The 26,619-nt window shown below is 49.1% G+C and overlaps 11 protein-coding genes across 11 annotated transcripts; 8 read left to right on the top strand and 3 right to left on the bottom strand.

The window, feature by feature from the left end:
• Nucleotides 1-4,081: 4,081 nt before the first annotated feature.
• On the top strand, nt 4,082-5,199 carry CI109_105938 (uncharacterized protein; the record flags this gene model as incomplete). Its single annotated transcript, XM_032007752.1, has 2 exons — nt 4,082-4,361; nt 4,433-5,199. The coding sequence occupies 2 exons, from the start codon at nt 4,082-4,084 to the stop codon at nt 5,197-5,199; spliced, it is 1,047 nt and encodes a 348-aa protein (XP_031857920.1).
• Nucleotides 5,200-5,309: 110 nt separating this feature from the next.
• CI109_105937 (uncharacterized protein) lies at nt 5,310-6,072 on the bottom strand (the record flags this gene model as incomplete). Its single annotated transcript, XM_032007753.1, has 2 exons — nt 5,310-5,860; nt 5,925-6,072. 2 exons carry the CDS (start codon nt 6,070-6,072, stop codon nt 5,310-5,312), a joined length of 699 nt encoding a protein of 232 aa, XP_031857921.1.
• Nucleotides 6,073-6,308: 236 nt separating this feature from the next.
• On the top strand, nt 6,309-7,883 carry CI109_105936 (uncharacterized protein; the record flags this gene model as incomplete). Its single annotated transcript, XM_032007754.1, has 13 exons — nt 6,309-6,333; nt 6,400-6,426; nt 6,542-6,643; nt 6,718-6,800; nt 6,878-6,916; nt 6,979-6,997; nt 7,059-7,080; nt 7,214-7,333; nt 7,389-7,422; nt 7,493-7,591; nt 7,656-7,724; nt 7,795-7,806; nt 7,860-7,883. The coding sequence occupies 13 exons, from the start codon at nt 6,309-6,311 to the stop codon at nt 7,881-7,883; spliced, it is 675 nt and encodes a 224-aa protein (XP_031857922.1).
• A 496-nt stretch (nt 7,884-8,379) lies between these two features.
• Nucleotides 8,380-8,937, top strand: CI109_105935 (uncharacterized protein; the record flags this gene model as incomplete). Its single annotated transcript, XM_032007755.1, has 3 exons — nt 8,380-8,389; nt 8,467-8,643; nt 8,861-8,937. 3 exons carry the CDS (start codon nt 8,380-8,382, stop codon nt 8,935-8,937), a joined length of 264 nt encoding a protein of 87 aa, XP_031857923.1.
• An 832-nt stretch (nt 8,938-9,769) lies between these two features.
• Nucleotides 9,770-10,164, top strand: CI109_105934 (uncharacterized protein; the record flags this gene model as incomplete). Its single annotated transcript, XM_032007756.1, has 3 exons — nt 9,770-9,779; nt 9,848-10,009; nt 10,088-10,164. 3 exons carry the CDS (start codon nt 9,770-9,772, stop codon nt 10,162-10,164), a joined length of 249 nt encoding a protein of 82 aa, XP_031857924.1.
• A 492-nt stretch (nt 10,165-10,656) lies between these two features.
• On the top strand, nt 10,657-11,841 carry CI109_105933 (uncharacterized protein; the record flags this gene model as incomplete). Its single annotated transcript, XM_032007757.2, has 1 exon — nt 10,657-11,841. One exon carries the CDS (start codon nt 10,657-10,659, stop codon nt 11,839-11,841), a length of 1,185 nt encoding a protein of 394 aa, XP_031857925.2.
• Nucleotides 11,842-12,079: 238 nt separating this feature from the next.
• Nucleotides 12,080-13,734, bottom strand: CI109_105932 (uncharacterized protein; the record flags this gene model as incomplete). The annotated part of the gene is made up of 7 exons (XM_032007758.2): nt 12,080-12,327; nt 12,387-12,639; nt 12,692-12,785; nt 12,840-12,955; nt 13,006-13,101; nt 13,166-13,325; nt 13,508-13,734. The coding sequence occupies 7 exons, from the start codon at nt 13,732-13,734 to the stop codon at nt 12,080-12,082; spliced, it is 1,194 nt and encodes a 397-aa protein (XP_031857926.2).
• Nucleotides 13,735-15,290: 1,556 nt separating this feature from the next.
• CI109_105931 (uncharacterized protein) lies at nt 15,291-19,303 on the top strand (the record flags this gene model as incomplete). Its single annotated transcript, XM_065967752.1, has 12 exons — nt 15,291-15,790; nt 15,852-15,904; nt 15,969-16,091; nt 16,148-16,222; nt 16,291-16,636; nt 16,700-17,109; nt 17,171-17,282; nt 17,350-18,006; nt 18,077-18,839; nt 18,922-19,047; nt 19,115-19,210; nt 19,277-19,303. 12 exons carry the CDS (start codon nt 15,291-15,293, stop codon nt 19,301-19,303), a joined length of 3,288 nt encoding a protein of 1,095 aa, XP_065823824.1.
• A 242-nt stretch (nt 19,304-19,545) lies between these two features.
• CI109_105930 (uncharacterized protein) lies at nt 19,546-21,011 on the bottom strand (the record flags this gene model as incomplete). The annotated part of the gene is made up of 5 exons (XM_032007760.1): nt 19,546-19,748; nt 19,829-19,951; nt 20,030-20,476; nt 20,584-20,802; nt 20,891-21,011. The coding sequence occupies 5 exons, from the start codon at nt 21,009-21,011 to the stop codon at nt 19,546-19,548; spliced, it is 1,113 nt and encodes a 370-aa protein (XP_031857928.1).
• A 768-nt stretch (nt 21,012-21,779) lies between these two features.
• On the top strand, nt 21,780-23,549 carry CI109_105929 (uncharacterized protein; the record flags this gene model as incomplete). Its single annotated transcript, XM_065967751.1, has 14 exons — nt 21,780-21,830; nt 21,908-21,947; nt 22,024-22,129; nt 22,200-22,272; nt 22,330-22,399; nt 22,458-22,497; nt 22,559-22,584; nt 22,644-22,655; nt 22,708-22,807; nt 22,873-22,910; nt 23,045-23,084; nt 23,135-23,271; nt 23,334-23,443; nt 23,499-23,549. 14 exons carry the CDS (start codon nt 21,780-21,782, stop codon nt 23,547-23,549), a joined length of 894 nt encoding a protein of 297 aa, XP_065823823.1.
• Nucleotides 23,550-24,035: 486 nt separating this feature from the next.
• Nucleotides 24,036-26,542, top strand: CI109_105928 (uncharacterized protein; the record flags this gene model as incomplete). Its single annotated transcript, XM_065967750.1, has 10 exons — nt 24,036-24,353; nt 24,470-24,494; nt 24,581-24,684; nt 24,819-24,925; nt 24,990-25,003; nt 25,079-25,285; nt 25,342-25,925; nt 26,047-26,203; nt 26,325-26,456; nt 26,523-26,542. The coding sequence occupies 10 exons, from the start codon at nt 24,036-24,038 to the stop codon at nt 26,540-26,542; spliced, it is 1,668 nt and encodes a 555-aa protein (XP_065823822.1).
• Nucleotides 26,543-26,619: the final 77 nt, after the last annotated feature.

The raw sequence follows: 26,619 nt of genomic DNA, 5'->3' as shown, positions 1-26,619 counted from the left end.
GCTATGTACAAGTCCTGTGCTCATGTATATAAGTACCAGTGGTACTATGAGAACTGTGGGAACGATTAGTCACTCGAGACGGCCATCTCCTACGACGATCATTTCCGGGCCGGCTTCAAACTAGTTCCCGACGCATGATGAGTCGAACTATTCGGAGGCCGAGTCGAGGTGTCACGACACAAGTTGTTCGATCAGTTGTACTGGGTCATGACAAACAGACATCTGTTGCAAGAATGACCAAGTATGGATGCTGCACTCTAGTGAACAAGCATCAATGACACAGCCAGAACTGTGTGAACTGCTTGGTGGTCCTGTCAGCTGACTATGCTGCCTACCTCCTCAAGCATCCCCTCAAATAGATAAAGTCAGCTGGAAAATTGTACCACTGCGGTGTGTCACAGTGTAGGGTGCTTGTTCGGGCTGTAAATTGAGGTTGCTGAATAAGCAGAAAACTTGAAAATTGGACAGGAGTGGCAAATATGGGTCTTGCCACTTTGGCCTTTCCAAATGACAGCAGGTTTCATGTCTGTTTCCGATGTTAATGCTGACCAAGTCTCCAACATCTTCCGTTTCACATAATGATTCTGAACAGGTCATCTCTTATCCGTGAGGCCACTGCACTTTGCCATCAGGAAGCACAAGAGCAGCCTTCTGTCTTCTTTGCTGGAGGCCTCTGTGGCATGTTAGGGTCTGAGCGGCATTCAGGAGGCTATATATCATGCAAGCAAAATGGTGTCCATCCACATCTCTTCCTTCACACACAACAATCACATCACCCATACAACACACTCTTACTTATCGTCATACACTTACTTGCTAAGTGTATCCTTGCCCTGACACCGTTGCTTGCTAGCCTCAATCATTACTGCCATTCTGTTGAATTGCGAGCACCAGCAACCTATTCCTGCTTGCAATGCCTGGGACACTCTTTTCAACTACCTGGAAGAAAGATGTGGATGGACAAATGAAGGAACAGCGAGCAAATGTCCATGCCAGGGAGGATGGAACCTTTGAGGTCCGTCTTCCACATGCCACAGCAATAACCTGTTACACAGAGACAGAGTCCTCAGTCCAACGCACCGGCATCACTTTCAACCCAGGTTGTATTGGTGAATTTTCAACCCACAATGATGAAGCCATCTCGTTCTTCACCAAACCATCCACGCCTGCAACATTCAAGCCAGACAAAGCAAGTCTGGATGGCATTCAATCCAGGTTTGCTGAGCACTTTGCAAACTTTGCCCAGAGCAAGCAAGGTGATCAAGAGTGGCCCAAATGGGACCAGAAGAAGTTTGAAGCCACACAATGCACTGGAGTGACCATTGAAGCCTCTCTGATGACTGGTGCAGGTGATGTTGATGGCTCCAGCAAATCTGCAGGTCACCCAGTCAGACTCAAATACAAGTTTGAGCCAAAGACCTCTTCCCCAACTGCTTAGAGTGGTACATCTTGTGCTTATTGCTTTGGTAGTTGACAGAGTTTGATTGAGATACAAGGAGGTGGAGAAGTACAGTCTCTATGCATGTGAATTGTTAGAGACCAGGAACTAATGGGCTACAGAAAGGCTGTGAAGGGAACGTAGGTATAGGAGGGAAAGCAACACTGTGAATGGACATTGTGGATATTCTATTGCATCAGCATTGGATCATTTCCTTTAGGAGGAGTGAGCTGTATATAAGCAATCAATGCCAGTGTATATAGCCGGACGGCATATATGATTGATGTGGCATGGATAGTACTCATAAGGGACAGGGTCCCAAAATCAGCCAAGCGTCATATCCTATTCAGATTTGAGGTTTGTGGTACATATAGCAAGATTCAGGAGTTCTTCAACAGTCAAATGGTTGAGGCCTTCCTGGGAAAATAAACGCTGAGACGGGTGAGTCAGATACCTGCCGCGACTTACAATTGTATGGGTCCTCTTGTATATCTTGTAGCTCAGATTGCCAAGCAATAACAATGAGCATTACAAGTAATGTTGCTAGTTAAGGTGTTTTAGTGAGACCTTGAGACACCATGACTTGGACATACAAGCACTGCATGATCATCCATTGACTATATTCTCTTGTGTGTAAGAGAAGATACAATCCATTCATGTAACCTGAAAAGCTCCCTGACAAATTTCAACAAAACATACAATCCTTTGAACATTGGTTCTCACTAAGGGTTGAGGACATATTATAATGTTGCCCATTGTAGCAATCAGAAAGGACATGGACATCCTTTTTTCCTCCTGGTCAAAGACATTGTCGTCACTTGTGACAAAGCAGCACAGAGAAGGCGAATATAAGGTACTTAGGGCTGACTTCCACCAAGATATGTCTCTTTCTTTCCTCATACATACATTTTGATCATTCCTATAGTGCAACTTGTCATTCTATCAACCTTCTGCTCCTCGACAATCGTTCTCCTGTCTGTCAGAATTCTATCATCACTACACTTCCACTGATTTCATACAACCAAGCACAGACACATCCACAATGCGATCCAATTCTCGAACAGAGTTCCCCACTACTTATGCATACAACTCTGCCACTCGTGAATGCCAGCAGGTCGATGTCTCTGCCAGTGAGGATGGCTCATTCCTGGTTCGCCTTCCTCAGGCAACATGGACGCCAACACGGAAAAATACAGGTGTTATACTGAATCCCAATTGCATTGGAGAATTCACAACCTATCAAACAGGTACAAAAGATGCTCTCCGCTCCTCCCAACGAGAGTACAAATTTGAGCCATACAACGATGACAGTTCATCTCTTCAAAAAGAGCTTGCAGCCCATTTCACAGATGTAATAACGCATTGCCTAGCCAGTGGCCAACTACGCTATCCGAGCATCGCATCGCACTATAAAAGGTCACGATAATCGGGATTCTGCTGAACCTCCCGATTCTGGCTATATATACCCGAGATGTTGGTCTTGGTAGTTGTCATTCATGACACTCTGATCTACCTCACAACGGGAAGTTGCTCCTGCAACTTATGGTATATCCCAACCGAAAAGGGTCTCACCCCTTTTCCAAGTCAAGTCGAAAACCTTGCACCCCTGGCAGGAATCGAACACTCGACCCGAGAATCCCGATTATTATGTAATAACGCATTGCCTAGCCAGTGGCCAACTACGCTATCCGAGCATCGCATCGCACTATAAAAGGTCACGATAATCGGGATTCTGCTGAACCTCCCGATTCTGGCTATATATACCCGAGATGTTGGTCTTGGTAGTTGTCATTCATGACAACAGAACACAAGAACGATGAGGGTTGGAGTGCATGGATGACCAAAGGTTTCAGGGAACCAAATGCAGCAGAGTCACCTTGACAGCTCACACACTTTCCAATACAGACATCCGGCCCAATATCACATATAGGGATGTGGAACGAGGACTTGTGATTTATTATGAGTTCCGTCCTGCTCGGACCAGGTAGCCAGGCGCGCACTGTGATGGTGTAGCGCACAGAGACAGACAAGTGCAGATGTGGTGGTCTCAGGGATGACAGCAGAAAAAGCTGTTACAGATGTACGATGATATTGCAGAGTATAGGAGTGTCAGGCAGGTTAACATGGTGGATGGACATGGTGGACATGTGGATGTGGTAGATCTGATAGGTAATAAGTTGGATTTGTGCGATGTATGGAGACAAATGTTTGATATAGCAGTCAAATGGATGCAAAGAGCAGTGGAGTGACTGTCCTCTATGACATTCAATCGGGTTTACTGACACAAGACTGACAGACTAGATACTGGATTTGCTCACTAGTACACAAATTGCGCACCTTAATCTGCAGACTAGAATATGCTTGTACATAGGTCAATGTATAAATAATGGCGGGACTTTGCTTCATAAGTATATAGAAGTTGGGGCGTGACAACCTGTGAAATGTGACATTTGAATCCCCTTATCGGTCATTTACGGGTCATGTCCGTTCGGCCAACTAAATCAACAATCGGCCAGTTGCATTCACTCGTGATTGCTCGTAAACATCAACAATCAATCAAACTCATATTATCAACATCCGTCGCCTCGATCTTCTTTCCATTCTGACTCGATTGACAATTGTCCGGGCGTACATACTACGAGGATGTCGTTATTCGAACAGCTTACCGAGCTGGTCACTGCTCAAACCTCGCGCTTAGCACCCATTACTCTGACAGTACCTAATCCGACCACACCGATTTTCCAGCTCTCCAAGCTGATCGATCATCTGACGACGACACCCATCCATCCGGTTTACTTGCCGTACTTGCGATTCGGGGCACTGCATGCTGTGCGAGTGACGACGGTATGGGCAGGGTTGACAAAGTCGAGAAAGGGTAGAGTGGGGGTGTTACAAGATCTCTTTGGATATCTCGTCATGGCCTGTGAGTGGGCTTGCTCCAGTGCAATCTGATATCCAATGCATTACGCTTATCTCCGCTTGATACACGAGCAGGGGGCGGAAGTACCGTTGTATCACTCTTGCTTGGACAACCACCTACATGGCTCGTCTCTCCCACACCATGGTTGATCTACCCAACCATCTACCTGCTCCTCATCCCTACCGGACTATCTCGATTCTTCGTCTCCACTTGTCCAGCTATCATCTTCACTCTCCTTGGAGCCTATGCGGACGGCGTCAACCGATCGACCACAATCTCGGCCCTACCCTCTCTCGTTGGAGGTAGTCAGATCGCCAACGCCAACCTATGGACGTACAGCTTACTCAGCGCTCTGGCCGTCGTCTCTGGTGGATTGATGGTCGGTCTTTTCGGCTTGGCAGAGGACATCTGGAAGATCGGTGTTCCTGGGCTGTTCAAAGGTGGTGTACTTGGAACGTTGGACGCGTGGGGGTCGGTACTTGTCGGTATTGCATATCTCGCTTTGACAAGACATTCCGAGGAAGTGTCCCCGCTTAGCAATGCTTTCGAGACGATCCTGCCTCAAGATGTCAAACACGATTCGGCCAAGGGCGTAGTCAGTCCTGCTCATGCTCGAGCAATCGGCGCGTTACTTTTCGGAACACTACTAGCGACTCGCGGTCTGTTATTGCTGTGGAAAGGAAGAAAGACGAACGTCCCAGAAATGACGAATAAGACGGAGCTCGTAGTATTTGAGGAGAAGGAGAGCGAGGTTGTGAAGACCCCTGTGCAGGTTAGACCGGATGGGAAAAAAGCTACTCCGAGGAAAAGTCCGAGACCGTCAAAGCCTAGGACGAAGTGAGGAAGACGTCATCTAAAGGCTTCGGTAGAGACTGCGGCAGAAGGAAGGATCAAGGTATATTATTACATATATGGAATAGATGCATACAACAGTATAGTAGAATCAAGACATCAAGACAACAAATCTGCTCCCTCTTTCATCCATCTGAACGTGACGCTCACTCTCAAGTCCCTCAACAACGTCTCCGCTTGACCACCTGCCAGGCGTTCCACCAGATCGTCATACTTCCCCTCTATCCCATGTTTCCACTCCCACCTCGCCTCGCCCGTGAAGACGTACACCGTCCTAGGCGGCATATATACCTGATGCACTTCTTCGCCTTTGGTGAGACGCATCACACATCCTCCGATGAGCGAACAGCCTAATATACCGTCGGCATAACGGTTGGGTAGGTCGACATGAGGTGATATCCCTTGTCCAGGCGGATAAAGATTCAGTATCACCTGTCTTGCCAAAGATTGGTGAAATACCACTCGATGCGCTTCGATTGGGATTCGACACTTTAATGATTCCTCGAGAACGCGGATAAGAGAATTGATATAAGTCGGTAGGCTGCTCGGTCTTGACGTCAAAGTCGACTCTGGAGCTTCGAAGAGCATCACTTGATCTCGATTTCCACCTGAGAAAAGATCATCTTCCCCTACCGCATGCAACGTCTCTCCTGCAAAATATGCTTCGCATCAGAATGAGATCGACATATTGGTGTACCGTATGTGAAGACTCACTCGCTATGTCATCTGGAAGGAGGGAAGGGAAGACCCACAATCCAGGTACAAGTGGACATTCCCTCTTTGCAGCAGTTGGTGTCGTCGCATCATCATGCTCTGAGAACAGCGAGTCGAAGGACGATGACGAAGACGAGGGACTACTCATCGACTTGACACTATCTCCCTCGAACGACCATGCACAATAGATCTCTGATGGTGCTCGGATTGCGATGTTTGTTGATGGATGAACAAACCCGGCTTAGACCGAACGGAATCCCGAAATGCAATGCGCTCGAGGACCCCAAAGCGAAACACAATCCCTGTCTGGATCCTTAACTTTACATCTCTCTCCTATTTCTTGTTCTTGCATTCAACCGACTCACGTCTCTAACGCAAACTACAATGTTCGCCAACACTCTCCGACAAGGTGAGCTGATTTCTCTACCCTCTGTCCCATGTACATAGCTGACAGTATCCGGTGTAACACACATAGGTCTCCGAACCGCTTCGCGCTCTTCTGGTAAGTCTTTTCGTTCAACTCCCCATTCCACGCCTGCACCCACAAGATAATACTGGCAAACAATGTTCTCATCTCATCGGCGTATGCAATGCTGATATACCGCCTGTTCTCATAGCCCGAGCCTTCTCTACCGTCCCCGCTAGAGCTGCTCAGAGGTCTAACCTCGGTGCTGGTCTCGCCGTCGGTTCTGCCGTGGCTGCTTATGCCATCTACGAGTGTAAGTGGTACCGTTCTCCTCTATCACTATTGCATACGAACGTTATAGATCATGGAGCTGATCTCGCATGATAGCTACTCGTTCCCCCGTCCTCCTCGAGGGTGCCAAGACCATTGCTGGCGAGAAGGGTACCGCTACCGAGCGATCTTTCGTCATGGTAAGTCGACTCCTGACACACGAAATCTTTCATGGCGAGTATGTAGCAGCTGATCACTCAAATTCACCGAATTGTAGATCAAGCCTGACGGTGTCTCTAGGCAGCTCGTTGGCAAGGTGAGCTGAATGGTCCGCTAGAACCAGGTTCATGCATCGCTGACAGACCACCACCTTTGCAGATCGTCTCTCGTTTCGAGGGTATGTGAACGACCTCGCAGCAGGTGGTGAGAGATAGGCTGACGTAATTTGAATTGCGCAGAGCGAGGTTACAAGCTTGTTGCGTGAGTCCTAGTCCCGACATACCCTTGACCCGTTCCCCCGTCTCCCATCCCCTTCGTGATACATCTTCGAACCGGCTCTGCCTCTGCTCACCTCTGACTGGCTCCCACGATGCTGACATCCCATTTCTCGTAGCATCAAGTCCCTCACTCCCTCTCCTGCGCTTGCCAAGGAGCACTACTCCGACCTCTCCGCCAGACCCTTCTACGGCTCTTTGGTCAAGTACATCACCTCTGGTACTCCCGTTGTTGCCATGTGAGTGCGGCTTTAAAGCTGTTACACAAGACGTTCAGTGGCTGATTCAATGTAGGGTTTGGGAGGGCAAGGATGTCATCCGTCAGGGTGTGAGTTGCCCTTCCATCATCTCGCAAAAGCAGGCGTGATCGAAGTCAGTTGACAAGTATACGTACACAGCGACGAATCGTAGGCGCTACCAACCCTCAGGACGCTGACCCCGGAAGTGTCCGAGGTCAATACGCCGTCTCTGTCGGTCGAAACCTCATCCACGCTTCGGTAGGTTCAGCTTGCCAATTCCGTGATCTCTTTCATGAAGACAATCAGCTGACAAGGTCTATAGGATGCCTTTGACTCTGCCACCAAGGAAATTGGCCTTTGGTTCGCCGAGGAGGAGCTCAGCGACTACGAGGTGGGTCTGACATCGTGTGATTAGCGGACTAGTAACTGACTAGGATATGAATCTTCTCTTGCAATTGCAGCCCATTGCTTGGGTAAGTCGACTCCTGTACTGATCAAGACGGAATGCGCTGACTTGTTCTCATAGCCTTGGGTCATGGCCGACAACTAATCTACCTACGATTAGGTTATCTAAACTTGAGGAGATTATGCATTATGCAAGTGAATGAGGGGATTGTCTGTGCTGGACAGTGTCGTGAAAGGATCTCTCCTGATGACCTATGTCCTTACTGATGACGAGTGGGCTGTCCCATCGACCTACTCATGGGTGTGATTAGCTCGAGTGATGTGCCTGGGCTGTGTGCGGCCCCGGTCTTTACTGCCCGTAACGGTACAGTCCACACACAGTTAGGGCGCAGCGGTCTCGATCGTCGACAAGGAGGCACCCCTTTGATTGTCTAGTTACATAGCCACCCCGGGGGGCCGTCTGAAGTTGATTATTAATAGCCTGCCGATCGAGTCACTGGATAGATCAAGGAGGAGACTATAAGAGAACAGCCATTGACGATGTTCAACCACTACTCATCTACTCAACGTTAACATCTGTTGTATCACGCAACGGTGCAACTCTCACAAGCCAGATACACATACTCACAGGTCAAATCAAGATGGGCGGTTGTGAGTTTGTGTCACCTAGGGTACCTGTATCACCCCAAGATCATCTCTTCCATTATTGACCCGACACACTTCCCCAGCCAAACCAGGTAGTATCACACCCCAAGCACTTGGAGTCGAAGCGGCCCATCGAGCAGTCTCCAGAATTCGCAATGTCATGTTCAGCGGGCAGAAGGGGAATATGAGCAGGCAGGAGATTGACGCACAAGCAGCGGCTTGTGTCAATCAGCTCATCGTTGAACACAAGTTGTATTGGTGTGAGTGACGAGCGCGCTCTTTCTTCGTAACCTTAACCTTTAATTCGCCCTTAACCCATCTATATCTTTGCGCTCGCTCATCCTCGCCAAACTTGGTGAACACGGACACGTCGGGTTTTGACAAATAGCCCCTGTTAGCTATCTATTCGCACTATAAACTTCTGTTGATGTTCTGCGCTGTTTTGTCGCTGACTCATTTGTGTACAACACCACTTAGCCGACAACCACGAGAAGGAGTACTTTGTCAAACAAGCTCAAGCTCATGCTATCAACGAGACGAAGAAGCACCTCTGAGAGGGGGAAGAGGGATTGAAATGGGGTGCTCAACAAGCATTTCAATTGATATTGTAGGCTCGGGCCACTAATCGTACAGGTTGATGATGTAGTTCTATATGAGGATGGCAGATGTAGATGCAATGCAGCGTAAGGTCATGTGAACACATTTAGCGATACACGAGTGGGCGGTGTGAGCCTCGACTTCTGTCACTAGTCCCAGTACCATTCATCACTGTGGGTAAGAATCGGTTACAGTATTGTTCGTCGATAAACTCGCGGAAATCAACTTTGGACCACGAGCACGGTAAAGGACTGTTTATCAAAGAAGCGGAGGTTCATGTCAGTGAATTATCAAGGAGGACACTTTGGTGAAAGATGCTAGAGTCTGGCGTAAAGAGGGCGTTCTGAAAGTCCTGACCCAACTCATGTAGGTCGTCTCATTTCTTTACGTATACGAGGACAATAGATGTAGCTTGATGATTGACTCGTGCATCGAATATACGTGTCAGCAGGGAGGAAATAACCGTTCCGACTTCGGCGCAGGCGCAGGCGCAGCTATTCTCGATCATCACTCAACAAAGGGACAGTCCTTTGTTTGATTGGATGACATAGCCACTTCGAAGGGGGCGCTGTGAAACGTGACAACAAAACGGGGGAATAGCCTCATCGACCGGATAGCCGAATGACGTCTAGCAAGAAGACTGACTATAAGAACAGTCATTGATCAAGACAAGATCAAGACCCCTCATTTTACATCAACGACAACTGTCACCTAAAGTGTAACAGTCAAACGATCGCGCACAAACAAACAACCAAACAGACAAACAGATACTCATATTAATAGGTGAAGATGGGCGGTTGTGAGTGTCTCCTAGTGTACCTTCACTATGAAATTGAAGCAGACTTATGTTACTGACCACAATTGCAGCCAAACCCGGTAGTGTCACACCCCACGCACTCGGAGTCGAAGCAGCCCATCGGGCTCTGGCCAGAATGCACGGTAAAAAAGGTTCTCCGAGCGGAAAGGAGCTCGAGGCACAGATTGTGGCCTGCGTCAATCAGCTCGTTGTCGATCACAAGTTGTATTGGTGTAAGTACGACTACTCGTTCTTTCATATCTGGTCGAGCCCTACCTAATATATTTGCGTTGTCACTGCCACTTGTTCAGACCACGATGGAGAGAAGGAACACTTTATCAAACAGGCCCAAGCTCATGCCCTGAAAGAGGTGAAGAGTCGCCACTGAGAAGGTGACGGAGAAGCAGACTTGACCGAGATGCTAGACAAGCATGTTGAATATACTGTAGGCGTTGGATTCGAGTCATAGGTTGGATAGTGTTTTGTATATGAGAATGTAGCACGATGCCGAGTGCGATAACTGGTTCCGAGGTGGATTTATGTGCGCGTGATTTTGCCACTCGAGCTCGAACCAAACAGACTCTCGAGTCAAAGTAGCGTTGCGTCGCATTGAAACAATCATTCGAGTCACATCCATCATCAACGATGCTTAGATACTCAGTCACAGCGACGAGATTGCTATTCACCTCTTCCTTTCATCTGTAGCCCTCGCCAAGGAAAAGAAGGAAGCATATCGCATCAAACACACGCCTGAGACGAATCTCGAACTGAAGCAACCGTCCTTCCCAACGACCACTTCTGCGCTTCGACCGCTTGGACGATTCAAATCTACACCATGTCTGCCGACATCTCATCATTTCACCCAATCTCGTCAAACCAAATGCCCGCTCTACCTCCTTCCCCACCTCGAGCACCCGGTCCTCACCCCGCCCTCGTCCATCCCGACATCTTCCCCACTCTGTGCTCTTTCCTCCCCACCTCGAGCTTACTTGTCCTACTTCGTACATCACCCCAATTCCACCCATTGATCTTCCCCCTATTCTACCGTCATTGCACTATCGATCTCAAATCGCCTCGTGCCAACAACCCAACTTCGATCTCACCATTCTACCATTTCCCAAATCCCGTTCCAATACCGTCCAATTTCAAATCTGAAGCATTCTCATATACGACAACTATCGAATTTGTCGGATCACATTCACCAGGGGATTGTAATGTTTTCAATCACATAGATTTCCCATCTTCGTCGTCGTTACGGAGCGTGAGGTTCACCCTTCCTTCTGGGAGATATGCAAGTTGGTATACTCATCTGACTCACCACAGGGGGGAAGAACCGTATTGTCCCGTACTGAAGAAGATCAGAGCGGACAGGGTGATACTGGAAGTGGACAGTTTTGGACGTATAGACGATGTCTGGGGGAGGAAGGATCTATTAGGGGGACAGGAGTTGGTGCTTAGGATAGGAAGAGTAGGGGAGGATGCGATGTTGAACAATCAAGAGGAATGGATAGTTGAAGATGAAGACGAGGATGAAGAGGAGGGAGGTCTCAAGCGAAAGCGGGACAACACCGTCGAGAATCATCTCGAAGACGCTCGACGATTACCTTTCCAACCGGCTTATCCACTCCATACGTCCCTACCTACTCTCCTCCCCTCGCTCAATCGGAGCAACGTCATACCAACTTTACATATCGTCTTTCTTTCCCCTTCCTCTCCCAAAACGCCCATCTCCAAACCATTGACGACCAACGATACTCGAACACCTTCACAACGAGTCGCGCATCATCTCCTCGCACTTGCATCTGTCTGTCGAGCGGGGTTCGAAAGGATCACATTGGTCAACATTGGTGTATTGTTGTTTCACAAATATGGGATAACGAGAGATGCAGAGAAAGTCAAAGACATGCAAGATGAAGTAGAGAGGAAGCTGAGACGATTGTTGGTCAGGTTCCCTGAACCAAAAGGAGGATGTACGGCAGAAATACGGTTCTTGGGACTTGAAGAGTATCTGAAGGAAGAGAGAGATCGCAAAGAATCACTGAAACGAAGAGCCAAGGGGAAGTAGCTCTCGGCGTCGGGTCCGCCTGGCTCATGGCAGGAAGACATCTAATTTCTCACATTGTACCGGCAAACTTAATGCTATGAAGATTCTTGATTCCACCTGCGACTGTTAAGCGCACCCGCACCCACGTCATATAGTGATTTCATCTCGATATCGAATAGAGGATTCATCCCCCAGATGTCGTAAATTCACAACCTTTATTCTTTTACTCTTCCATATTGTGACACACACAGATCTACTACTACAACCCACCAGGACCACCGGAACCACCCAAGTTCTGCTCCAACATCTTGGTACGTTCCTGCTCGACACGGGCATACAACAATGACACGGCCATGTTGATGTTGTTGGGGAATCCGGTGATGGTGACGAGTCGTTCGTCGGGGTTGGCAGGTGTTCCAGGAGCAGATGTTCCGGGATCAGTGACTCGGATTTGACATTGGGATTGAGCTCGGATCTCGTTGATCTTCGCACCACCCTTTCCGATGACTAAGCAGGGAACGATGATCAGTACAGCAATCTCGTATACGTGCACACGGTCCACTAACTAGCACCGACGAGAGCGTTGGGGATGAAGATCTGTTGCGTTTGCATTCCAGGGGGAGGGGGAGCGTTGGGGCTGATGTGAGGAGGGGCGCCGGGACCGCCAGCAGGTGCACCGGGACCACCACGAGCGCCGACCTGTCGGTAAGAGCCGGAAGAGGAGCCGGGGTTACGTTCTTGGTACTCGAGGAGAATGGTACCGATATAGTAAACAGCAATGTGGACGGCGTCGGCGACACCGGAAACGGAAAGGACACGCTGCAAAGAAGTGTCAGTTATATGTCGCCACGAAATTGCAGTTTCAACATACCTCGGTAGAACCAGGAAGCATCGCTTCGCTGGCATTTAATCTAGCACCGCTCGCCTCCTGGATCTCCTTGATCTTGGAGCCGCCCTTGCCGATGCTGCAGAAACAGTCAGCCTCTACAAGGTTCTTCGCTAGACTACGCCCAACTCACACGCTGCCCATACGGGAGTTGGGAATGATGAATTTGATGGTGACGGCACGAGAGCCGGGAACGGAAGCGACGTCGAACGGTTCGTCGTTGATTCGTCGAACAATAAGACCGAATGCCTAGTGTGATGTCAGCAAATGTCGAATACAGTAATCTGAGTATATCTCACCTTGGCGACGGCATCGAGAGGACCGGAAACGTTGAGGATTCGTTCAGGGTTACCAGGAATGGATTCGGAAACGGTAACTCGGGCACTTGATTTCTCCTATATCGCGAAGCAGTATGTCAGCGGAGGCAGCATAAGGAACGGTAAGATCGATCAGACGTACCCTGATCTCGTTAACGTGGGCACCTCCTCGTCCGATGATGATACTGGCATCCTGGGTGACGATCAAGGATCTCATGGAAATTTGTTGTGGAGTGGATTCAGACTTGGCAGGGGGAGGGGGGACGGGAGGGAGGGAAGATGAGGGGCCAGCATCGGCAGCACTGCAGCAAGAACTGTCAGCTACGCTTCATACAGGCGAGAAGAATTAGCCGAAGGGAGGCCCAAATGGGAAGGTAGGACCAGCCGAAGACAAAGGAACGACCCCTTTGTCCTCGAGGAGCCATCGCACCCTCTTCAATCCCTCCTTATCTTTGTCCAGCAGAGTGACCGCAACCTCACTCACCCATCGGCATCGACATCCATCTTCTTGGCAGACTCCTCCTTATTCTCTGATCCGTTCTCCTTCTTCTCCGTAACTTCACCCTTTTCCACGGTGTTCGACTTGACGTCTTCGCTTCCTGCCTCTGCGGTGACTTCTCCGTCAGGCTTGGCTCTCTTCGCTTGGGTCTCCGGTGTAGGAGAAGGGGAAGCAGGTCGTTTGCTAGATGTGGGAGCTGCAGCGTCGGACATTGTGGATCGTTTTCAATAAAGGATGATAAAGCGGGGTTTTGATATCGAGGACTAGCCGTCAGTGTATTGTTTTTGTGGGGGGTGGTTATTGTATACAGGCCGTTGGAGTAGAGTGATGGTAATATGGATAGTAGAGATGCAGGGCGATGTAGGCGAATGAGCGGATGAGGAAGCGATTGCGGATTGAAAGAGTGATGAGAAGGATGGTCGCGACAGGAGTAGGTGGACGTCCGAGTAGAGAGCAGCGAGGCGAGGTCGTTCGAAAAAGAGGAGGATGCCGGTTAGATACGGGAGGAATTGGGGTAGAATTCGTTGTCGATTGGGGAGGGTTGTCGATGGGTGATGGGTAAGATATGAAGGTGGAAGGGTCAGGTGGAGGGAGGGTGGGAAGACTATGAGGGATTACTCACCTTTGATCTCGTCGTATTTGACCAGTGATTGATGATTCCTTCTACTTGAGGTTCTCTGCTCGTCGAATGTTCGAGCTGTTCTTGTGTAGGATACGATTGAAAGAGACAATCAATAGGTCGAGCTGAAAGAGGTGAACTGAATGGTGAATGGAACAACAAAGGGAATGGGATAACTGGTAGATAGCAGTATCGATAGTGCACGAGAGAGTGAGTAATGATCGGGGTTTCGGATTTATAAGATGATGTGGCACATACCACGTTTATTGACTTGATTGTGTACAATGTGACGCGCTTTTTCGGTCAATAAATAAGTTAATGTCCTCTCGATTGTCAACATTTATATCATCTCCACGAGTGCTCCATCACGCGTAATCTGATCATTGACGACCCGTATGCATGCATGAATCGGGAGAGTGATTCTATGGTAATCCTTCTGACTCATACTACCGTTGAAAGGAGCACACTTCCGTGTGAAGTGAGATATCATCGTCCGGAGGCAACTCACGTTAGTGGATCTGATTGCCCGTTATGAGATGTGCCACCCCCGCTCGTCGCAAGATTCCAGTTCCCAGATTTCCGTAGTTGGTACCACTTCACCCCCCTCGGTTCAAGCAACCGTCAATCATCCCCCATCCCGTCTCCAACACTTTCGCTCCTTGTGATCTGTACATTCCCTTAGACAAACCACTCCTCATCTCACCATCTTTATCTCTTCATCTGAAACCCCGTCTCCCTCCACCTTCCGGCGACTCCCTCGCACCCTATTCGTTCGGTTCGACGCGTGCATCTCGCCCTCCTCCCCTCAAATTAATCGTAAACGCTGTTTACTCCTTCTCTTCAACTCCTCACGCAGCATCCACCGCGTGTCTCATACCACTTCGTCCTTCTAACCGTTCTAGGACTCTGAACCACTTGGAATCGAATACTGTGGCTCTTTCGACAAGCATAGGCAGAGGAACGAGGAGTAGACAGACTGATTGTTGTCACGGCTTCGAAAAGACGTACTGTCCTCCTGGAACAAAAGCTCCCTCCAATCGAATAGGAACGAGAGTGAAAACCACGTCAGCACGACATCCACCCGACGTTGGTCGCTGAGTGCATGACTTTCTCTCTCTAATTGGATTATTCTGAGCACATCTCGACAGAATGCCACTTCTCAAACGGAAACCCGTCCTTCTTACTCCCCTCCCTTCATTATCCACCGTTCTCCAACCGATCCCCAACCAACAACAGCCTCCTACCGCAACTGCCGAATCATCCACTCCATCCTCCCCATCCAAGGGCAAAGCGACTCCGCCTACCGTCGAAGATCTCTCTTCGTTAATACCGCCTGATGGCAAAGACGATGAAGAACAATTGGACAAGCTTCTCTCTGTCTTTCGAGGTGATTTCGGTGGCGGAATCGTCGCGAAAGGCGGTAGGAAATCAATGGGAGGAAGGACTGCCCAGACCGTGGGCCCATTGACGGCTACCGCCACTTCGACGGTGAATGTGAACGGAGATGGGGAGAATGGGACAGCTGAGCCCCTGGTCAATGTGAACGGCGATGCGAAGACAGAGAATGGTGTACCCATCGTGGCGTGGAGAATACACGATAGGGAGTGTTGGTACCTCCCAGAAACAGGAGAGATATTTACGGACTACGAGTGAGTTTTCGATGCCCATTGTCTGTCAAGTCTATACTGAAGTACTAATATACGTGTAAAGGTCATTTTGCCTGAGAAGAGCATTCTACTCGCAATCATTATTCCAGTGTGAAGGTATGTCAGCTGTACTTTGATCTTTGTTGACAGGACGTCAAGCTAATCTTTCCTGCCTGCGTAGTGTCCGGAAAATCATCTCTCAGCTACTTTTCAGCTGTTCAATCCGAGCAAAAGGAAGTCAGGCAACTGCATTCACGTTTCCCTCGACAGCTGAAGAAGGCGGTCTTGAGTGCCGTTCAGTTCCGTGAGTGCATCAGCTATCCACCCTTTTGGCTTAGCTTATTGCTGACTTGGCCGCAGAAATCGAAGGAAAGCTGGATACTTTGGCGGACAAGATTTATGAACGGTTCCACAATCGTTTCTTCGACGAAGAGAGTGAGTCGATCACCCCTGTCTTCTCAATCACAGGTTGAGCTGAGCCAGCGCTGATGTTTCAATCACAGAGGTGTTCGTCGATGTGGATGGCGATAAATATCTCGCTCGAATAGTCAAGACATTCCCACCTCGATCCCTCACTGCCAACAGCTCCTCTCCCTTCCGACCCACTGCCCCCGTTTACCACCCCTTCGCGACCGATCTCACTTTGCCTATTGAAGAAGTCAACGAGAAGGACGACCCGATGAGATACTTCTACAATGTCCGGCTGATAGAGGAAGGCGCAGCAGAAGGAATAGCAGCGGAATATGCGAGTGCGAACGGGATGAGCAACGGTCATGATGAGGAGGAGGACGATGGCGTGGGGGAGAAATGGCAAGCCAGTACCATGGAGGTACAAGCAGATAAGATCAGGTGAGTTCAAACAACAAAGTGCTCACTATATCACCTTGCTGACTATACATACGATACACGCAGTCGAGATCGAATAAACTTCTCTCGAGCTATGCTGAAACGTTTCATCCGTGATTGTGTCGTTCGGGATACCGCCGTCTACTCCCCTTGGCTTGTGAAGCCCTCCGTCGCACAACGGTATGGGATTCCATCCGAGATGACCGCCGAGATCCGAGAAGGAATCGCGCGATACAAGGAGAGACAAATGGATAAGAGAAAGCGGGAGAGGGAAGAGAGGTTGGGATTGAACAACCCGCCCGAACCGGAAGTCGAGGAGGAGAAGCCAAAGACGAAGAAGCAGAAGAAGGATGAGGAAAGGAAGCAGCGAGAAGAGGAGAAACAGAGAGAAAAGGAAGAGAAGGAGAGGGAACGGGAGAGAGAGAAGGAGGAAGAGGAAAAGAAGAAGAAGAAGACATTGAAATATCCTGCAGAAGGTGAGTGAACCGAAGTCCTCGATTGATGTTGGAGTATCAAGAGCTGACACTTGTGTAAAAGACCTGCTGGTTGAATGGCAGGAGGAGAGAGATCGCGCTGCCGGCAAGCTCGAGGTTCGCCCTGTGCCAAGCAAGACTCTGCCATTTGGAGATCAGTTCGAACAGTTCCTAATGTCATGGAGTTTCCTGAACGTGATGGGGTGAGTCTAAGATTGGAGAAATTGTGGCTGACTGTGTCAGAAAACCGCTCGGCTTGTCACCTTTCACAATCGACGATTTCGAGAAATCCCTTTACCACAACGATAACTCCGGACCCGCTCCACTCATGACCGAAATCCATGCGACTCTGCTCAATTCACTCATAGCCGACCTTGCTGACGGACGTGAGCCCGTTAAGCCGCTGTCTGCGTGGGGGAGACAACCGGACAACGACACGGACTACTGGGAGGGCAAGAAAGGCGCTACGACCGAGACGTTGAGTCCCGTGGCCGCTCCTCTGGCAGAATCATGGAAGGCAAAGGAGTTAGGTGCAAGAGATGGTCGAAAAGGTTGGGAAGGAGCTTTGGTAGGATGTTTATGGGAGAGAGCGACACTGGAAACTCTACCGCATTACCTCGATAATGTCCTCCATCTCACTTTCGAAGACAAACCTGCTCCTACCCGACCGACCTGGTCGACCGGACCTTCCTCCAACTCCACAGTCTCGGGTCTGATACCTTCAAAACCCGACAAGCGATATTCGTCACTGCATCACACACACAAACTAGATATCATCAGCTTTCTGATAGAGCTGGTTGCGCAGACAGAGGCGGTGAGAGAGTACATGGAGGAGTCCAGTGCCGCTTTGACGGAAGTAAGGAAGGATCAGGTCGAGGTGAAGAGGGACTGGCGAAGAATGTAAGTTTGATCGATAATGATGACAAGTCTGCAGTTCGGAGTGCTGACTCGATAGCTGCCATTGTTGTAGACAAGCTGAGAGGGAAGCACTTGAGCCGAAGGAGAAGCCAAAGGAGGAAGATGCCGATGGTGACGTTTCTATGGACACTTCTGCGATCAAAGAAGAACGAGCGGGATCACCTAACCCTTCCATCAACGGAGCACATGTCAATGGCACCGCTCCCAACACCGAACGAGACGAGCTTGAAGACACGCCCGCACTTGAAGACCTATCGGATGTCGAGGAGGATGGCGAATCTTCCGAACATGGCTTAAACCATACTGCTGCTTCTCGACGAAGAGCAATGAAGGAGAAGGCTCAAGAGCGAGAAGCGGAAGAAGCGCTTCGAAATGAGAAGGCTGCGAAAGAACGTGAAGAAGCACGATTACGAAAAGCCGAGGGAAAACACATCGCCGCGGAGAAGAAACGACTTTCCGACGAAGAAGAGGTGATTGTTGTCAAACTCCGGAATCTGGATTACGATTTCAGAAGATGGATGTACACCCTTCGTTCGAGACCGTTAGGAGTGGACAGGTTCGGGAACAAGATTTGGTGGATGGACGGACTGGGAAGTGCACCGTTGGTAGGGGAAGGAGGGAAGATCACATGGGGCACGGGGAGATTGTATATCCAAGGTGTGGATGAGGAGGAAGAGGAGCTATTGAGAAGTGCGGCCAGCGCTGTGATCGAGGAGGAAGTGGAGAAGGAAGTTGTAGAAGAGAGAAGGGAGAAAGAGGAGGGTGAGGGAAGACTGAAAGCTGGCGAATGGGGTTGTTATGATTCTCCTGAACAAGTGAGTTGGGCAACACCCTCAGAACGGAAACTTGTCTTAAATCGTACGTGGAAATGACTGACGGCTCATTTTATCTTGGCAGCTACACGACTTCATTTTATGGCTTCGAGATAAAGGTGTGAGGGAGATGTACCTGTTGCGATCATTAAAGTCGTGGTTACCCGAGATTGAGGGAGGTATGAAACGACGACGTCTGGCAGCTGGATTGGTGAGTCGCACGATGACGACGATCAAGACACGAGAGATAATGAGAGCTGATATCTCTCGGCTTACAGGACGCCCATCCCGAAGGTGATGAACCGGCTCGAAGGATGAGATTGAGTAGGAAAGCGGCTGGCGATGAGGAGAAAGACGGGTACTTGAATTGGAAGGTGAGTGCGGGCGGAACTTGTGGATTTGCATATATGGGTGGAACTGATATTTTGATTAATTCACAGAACCGCCGAGCATTGGGGAAGGAGTAGATGTATCTGTGGAGGCATGAGCGGGAGACCTGGTTGAGATTGTAGCGTGGTTGAGGGGGGAGCATAGGCATGAGTAATACGAGAACGACCACAGCATGATTTAGAGCATGTATTTGTGTGAGCAATGTCCCGATCGAATCTCAGAATTTGTACCAGCTCGTGCATCTTTATCGCTACAAATTTACTTTCTAATGTCTGTCTGCTGTCCGAGACCTGAGCCGTGAACTAATACTCTCCTTGATTTACATCTTACCTCCGTTCTCCTCGTTGACGAGGACGAACCTGTACCTCGCCTTCCCTGCCACCATAGCAGGTACTGCTTCGTTGACTTTACTCAAGGGGTACTTGGAGATCCAAGGCTGGATATTCTTCTCCGCGACGAGGTCGAGCATCTCACGGATGGTATCGGGGGACCCAATGGCAGAACCACCAATGTGGACGTTGTCTACGCGCACGTAAAATCAATCAATATCGATCCCACCACCTGTCTTATGAAACGGGGTGGATGTTTGATGTCTGACTTACTCATGATGATGGTAAAAGGGGAAATGTCGGGTAGTTTTCCAGTTTCTGGAACACCGACAAGAACAAAGTTGCCGCCCGGTTTGAGGAGACTGAGATAAGCGTCCATTGGCATATCCGGGGCGTCTACAACCAACCCATCATTTAATGATTAGTAAGTCTGCTAGTTCACAAGGCAAAGTAATTGGTTTAGGTTATACTCACTCGAAGTACACAAGAGCAAATCGAGAGATCTCTCTCTTCCCTTGATTGCGTCCGGGACGTTTTCACCAGTGATCAAGAAATCCTCTGCGCCAAGCTTGATCGCGTCTTCCTTCTTATGATCGCTATGACTAATAGCTGTGACTCTTGCTCCGAGGGCTTTCGCGAACAGAACTGCGAAATGACCCAATCCGCCAATGCCAATGATCCCCACCTCTTTAGCCGTAACACCCGCCCCATACTGCTTCAATGGTGAATAGACCGTCGCTCCACCACAGAGTAACGGAGCAGCTTGAGCAGGATCGACTTGGGAAGGAATGGCGAAAACGAAATGGGATGGACCACGCCAATAGTTTGCGTAGCCGCCCCATGATTTGGAACCGGGGGATGTTCGATGGAATTTGTCATTGTAGGTTTGGGTCATTCCTCCATGACAGTAGTTTTCCTTGTCTAAGGTAGCACACGTGTATCATCATCAGCGAACAGGCCTGCGTCCAAGATCGACTTGACGTCTTTGTGAACAGCGCAGGGGGGATAGAATGGACGACCCGACTCACGATCATCACAGTACTTGCATTTCAAGCACGAATCGCACTGTGCTCCTACTCCAGCGACATCCCCAACCTTCAACCCATTCTTCACGTTGGACCCAACACGGACGATCTCCCCGACGATCTCGTGGCCAACAACTTGAGGCCAGTTGTCCTTCATTGGCATCCATCCTTCTGAAAGGGTAGAAATGTCCGAGGCGCAAATACCACAATAAAGGATTTTGACTGTGTTGCAAGCAGGATGATCAGTCCAGGTAACAAAAACGCCACGATCACCGTCACTGTCACCGTCACTGTCACTGCCACCACTCACTATCGACGTCGTCCTCTGCAAATTCTTTGGGCTCATAATCGATCCATTTCAATTTCCCCTCGATCGAATCGGGCGCATCTCCTGCCCATCCTTGGAACTTGTAATCTGTCTTGGCGGCCATTCTCAGTAAATTATCGGGGATAAGCTGTTATCCTTGTAAGATATATTCAATAATTACAGTGATTTTGCGTGAACCGCGACCGATGAGTTTCTCTTCTTCCTTATATACCTTTCGATCCATTCATCCACATGTCACGCCTCCACCCACACACGCACTCACGCTGCACGTAAATACATTCCTGTCTCACTCAAACTATACGATCTCGCAGAGAACGAAAGGAAACGGTGTCAGAACTTTAATGATGATGATGATGATGATGGAGGCAGGTGGAGGTGGAGGCAAAGTCAAAAGTCAAACGCCGCACTACGAGAACGATAGGATATGTTCATCCATACGTCACCGTAAGTCGAATCACCGTTCCTCTCCTCGATCTTTATTTGGTGGTGAGGAAGTACTACGCCAAAGTCAAGGACGGAGTATACCTATCTCTTCAGCATCAGAGAGGGTTTGGACGAGGTATTGAGAGTTGAGAGCATAAAGTTGACAGCTACTTCTTCGGTCACGTGACAAACCTTTGATGTCGGGCCGGGTTATGCCGAATAGGCTCTGATAACGTCTTCCTGGAATGATGATGTACGAGTACGAGTACTAGTGCTGAGGGAGACAGCTCCAATACAGCCTTTGTCTTGAGTTGACATTGTATATATCATCGTCTCACATCTATACATCATTGCGCGCGTCCTTATCGAAAGCTATAGATAGTAATCATTCTCGACAGAACAGAACTCGAGCAGAAACAGGAAACAGGAAACAGTAAAACAAGGCACAATGTCCACCCCAAGTTTCAAGATTGAAGACGTCTTTGGCGTCAAGGGAAAGGTAGGTTAGGTCGGTCGGTCGGTCTTCTGTTAACGTTTTGCCATACAACTTTCTGACCTTTGCACAATGTGTTGTAGATTGTGGTTGTCACAGGTGGTGGATCCGGTATCGGTAAAGGTCAGTGACACAATAATGTCCTTGGGCCAGACAATGTCACTCATTCACTCACACACCGCGTTCTTCTGAATCCTAGCCATCACCGCTGGTTTCGTAGCCAACGGTGCCAAGGTCTATATAACAGGTAGGAGGAAGGAAGTTCTGGACGGAACTGCCAAGGAGATTGGAGGAGATATCATCGCGTGCGTTCAGCATCATTTGTCCGACACCTGATAGGGTTGAGTTGCTAATTCCAAACTGACCTTCTTAAAGTCTTCAGGGAGACGTGTCGACCAAATCCGGATGCAAAGCGATTGCCGACGCGATCAGCGCCAAAGAGTCCAAGGTTAGCGGACAGACCATCACTCTCAGCGGTACTTGGCTGATATGATTGGTGATCTAGATCGACGTGTTGATCAACTGTGCTGGTGTGATGAAAGGTTGGAGGACCCAAATCAAGGACCACAACAACCGTTAGTCGTGGCATCGAATAAAAGACGGGACCGGTGTTGATTTTGGATGTCTGAACAGCCGACGAGGTCGAGAAGCTCTTGTGGGACGGTGCTGAGGAGTGAGTCTCACCATCTTTCAAAGTACTTATCCACTCGCTAATGTATCACTCATGTCACCAGCGACGACTTCAACTATACCAACACCAGTAAGCCTTTCCACCTACTACGTTTCTATCCACATTTACTGACAAGACCTGATGTGCAGTCAACGTCAATGGTCAGTATTGCGCTTGTACGAAAGTGTAAAACACACCCTGACTTCTATCCAGGTGTCTACTTCATGACCGCTGCTTTGGTCCCTCTTCTCCGAAAGTCTGATGAACCTAGCGTTGTCGTCATTTCGTCCATTGCGGGTTTGGCGAACCAGCGGTGAGTCAGAGCCTCGTGTGTTCGTAGTTAGTAGCAGATGTTCATGTTCATGTTCGGGAATTCAGTGCGATGGGAAGTGTCAGCTATGGGGCGTCCAAGGTGGGTCAACTTGTTTGATTTTACTTGACTCGCGTAAGGGGAGAAGCTGATGTTCCAAGTCGGTGATTAGGCTGCAAGTACGTTAAGTATTGTATTGCGCCTAATTCAGAGCATGCTTACTGATTATTTCGACTCTAGCTATCCACCTCAGCACCCTTCTGGCCGGTCGTCTTCACCCGTGCGTGTATATTGCAAATTAGTAGGCCCGCTTGCTGACTTCTCGCGCAGGCTGAAGATCCGAGTCAACACCATTTGTCCAGGTATCTTCCCTTCCGAGATGACAGGGAAGAGCGATACCGGTGGTGAAGGCCACGAGTATTCGCTCGGTGAACAAGCCTTTAAGGCTGGCAAACGATCTACCGTCGGTAAGTAAAACTCGGCGGCAGCTACCATGGAAGAGAAGTCGTAGCTGATTTGCTGAACACAGGCCGTCCTGGTCGACCCGAGGAGATTGTAGGACCAGTTCTCATGCTCAGTAGTAAAGCTGGTGGATTCCTTGACGGCGCCATGTTGACCGTTGACGGAGGTCGACTGATGGTGAGGGTCATACGGGTTTCTCTCTTCGAAGGGGTGCACTGACGCGCTGTGACAGGGTGCCGGAATTCATGACGGTCTCAGGTTGCCTGAAGACACGTATATGTAGGTGTCCATAAGGAAAGTGACCGCTCTGAGGCAGAAGGGGAACTATGGTTTATGGTTGTACGGAAATGCAAAGGTGTCTGCGTGATAGAAGTAAATACAAAGTTGAATACAAGTTGATGCATGTCTCTTGTCTTTCTCGCTGAGTCTCAGAATCGAGTATTTATGCATACTATGTGTTTGCATAATACACCTTGTACAATACAAATATGCATGCAACCAACTTTTTGTGATCGGTCGCTGAGATGCCTCCGTCAGACGCGGTTGATCGCTCACACGCGCCCCGTGCTCGGTGACATTCACTCAGGCACGCATGTGGAAATAGATTGCAACCCGTAGATGGGAAAACCATAATTAACAACATTGACCCATCAGACATGACTCGGGCTGGGACACCACTTGTTGGAGGTCTTGACAACACTGTACATTCTCAACTAGAGTGATACATGTGATACTTGATTCTCCACTTTGCAAGGAGTGGGTAGTCAACATGTTACTGACCTATCCTCGATCCCGACTACGTACCTTGTTCCCACTCATCTTTATCGGTCTCCTCACCTATGGGCTATACAACCATTACTCCTCACCCACCCTCGCTCCTCGATTCGATATCCACTTCGAAGATCCCAAACCGCCCTTGATCACTCTAGTAGCATTATGGAGCGGAGATAACTTCCCTAACTTCGCTCCGTACTTCTTCGAGAGCGTGGGGAGACAACCGCATGCTTTGGAGTTGGTCTTGATTCAGAGGAGAGGATGTAGTAAGGATAAGATTGGACAATGGACAGAGGGTATGACGAATGTAAAGGTGGGTCGTATGACAAACTTCTCACCTGTCCCTTCCGCTGCCAATTCAAGGGAAGCCGTTCGCTTGTGAGAGTACTGTATGGATGGAGCTGACTATCAATCGTCACCTTGACATAGCACGTCTGTCTCTCCGAACAGAAATGTACGTACCAATACTCCCATGTCGTACGAGATAAACCCCGTTTGCCCTTATTGTCCCAAAGTTGATCTTGTGGACTTCCTTCGCAGTCTGGAAGAAACATGTCGACTTCTTCTGCAAGAGATGGGGAGGATGTACGCGTCAACAGGGTAAACTAATGTTGGGCGATATGATTAATCAGGGCAAGTTAAAGGTAAGCATTGGTATTCCTTCGTGGTCTGGTACAGCTTCGACTCGTTGCTGCCTAGTCGTCGAGCTCCATGTGAATGTGACGAGACAGGACAGACCTTGCTAAGGCGACTCTTGTCGATATTTTTGCGAGAGCAGAACATCCAAGCAGTTTACCCTATTTTAAGAGGATGGGTGTTCAAGGAGTATATAAAGCCGGAGACTGCTTATTGGGGATATTGCGATCTGGATATCTTCATCGGCGAGTGAGTGATACCCAAGCTATACGTAAGATGTGTACCTCACTGATATTGAACCGTCATTCTGTAGTATATCACAGACGTGTAAGTGGCTCGTCAATCGCTCACCGTTGCTCGAAGGATTATGATCTTACTGACCCCCCTCGCCCTCTCGTACAGTCCCATACGACCTCGCACGGAACGGCTACGACGTTATCGCGCCCACCGAACCTAGCGAAGAGAAAGGAGGAGATCGACTCATCTTCATGCGAGGTCATATGACGTTTTTCCGAAACTCGCCAGAGACGTTGGATCGTTTCATGCGATATGAGTATTTCCAAAACTTTGATGCGTGGGATGAGATGGGTGCGCCGGTCGATTCGGTCGGTGAGTGCACTAACTTTCACGACATCCAGTGTTCGGTAGTCGGAACGTTTCGTCAGATGCCATGCCGAATAGTGAAGGGGGAAAAGCTGAAGATGAATCCATCACGTTTCCAGGTGAAGGAGAATACTCTCATTTCGTGGTCGGTGATCCTCGAATCAACATCTTGACATTTGACGGCATGGCACCTTACACCGTGGCTCGTTCATCCTCCCTCGCCGGGGTATTGACACTTTCCGACCATCTTCGTCCGAAGGGAGATAGTCCACCGGCACCTCTCCCACCGCACGTGATCCGAGCATTAACTACCCCTGCGACCAAACTCCTTGATAAACCATCGTTCACCCCAGCTGGTGTAGAATACGATGTCTCGGTGATACAAGGTCATCCTCCGCCAGGGAAAGGGGTATGGTTCCCACCCGATCTGGCAAGTTGGTACAAGGCTCATCCTAATCCGGTCGGTGAACACGATCATATTGGTGGAGGTGGGAAGAAGAGATGGAGGAGATATTTGATGAAATATGAGAATGAATGGAAGGAGAGGTTGGAACCTATGCCAGAGTTTAGAGGACATTATAAGGATGGAGGCCTGGATGGCACTTATCAGTGGTTATATATCCATTGGCAAGAGGAGAAAAGGCAGGTGAGTCTCCCTCTGCCTTGCCACTCTACCACGGCGTGTAACAAAACACATCTGGATGGATCTGGTATCGAGCATTGGAAGGACCGCTGACACACCTTGCACCTCGTCTGCCCTGCGATAGTCACATTTCCGCAATCTACCAAAAGAACTGACAGGCGATATATTCATGAACTATTTCTACGATGGTAACTCGATCGTCGATTCTCGATCCGGTAAGAGATTAGTATGGTTACCTAGACTTCGTGAGAATTGTGATTCTATAGGATGTGTATTCCCCGGTGAGTCAGCCTGCCTGCCTGCCAGTCACTCGTTCGCTTTGTTATCCGTTTCTGTCATTGGTGAAGCGTATCGATCCGTGGTTGTACTGATGATTATTAATGTACCTCGTCACGTTTGTAGGTGAAGATCCGATCTCGAGTCGACCAGAACATAGGAAAAAAGTGGAAGCTTGGTTGGACTACAAAGATTGGTACATCGATTCGATAAGATTGAGAAAGGGGATAGAAACAGGTACACTGGGTCCAGAACCAGGTTAGTGGATCTTACATCCTAGACTGTTCGAAAGAGAAGGAGAGCTGACACGGAAAACTCATTCAGCCCTCCCAACCAACTATTGATCACAGACGATACATGTCATTATCATCATGTATGCATGGGTGCCGGATCTATTTGTACGCCTCAAGTCATTATATCG

This window comes from Kwoniella shandongensis, chromosome 11, assembly GCF_008629635.2.
Source record: "Kwoniella shandongensis chromosome 11, complete sequence".
Classification (NCBI taxonomy): Eukaryota; Fungi; Basidiomycota; class Tremellomycetes; order Tremellales; family Cryptococcaceae; genus Kwoniella; species Kwoniella shandongensis.
This window is presented reverse-complemented; position numbering and strand designations above follow the sequence as displayed.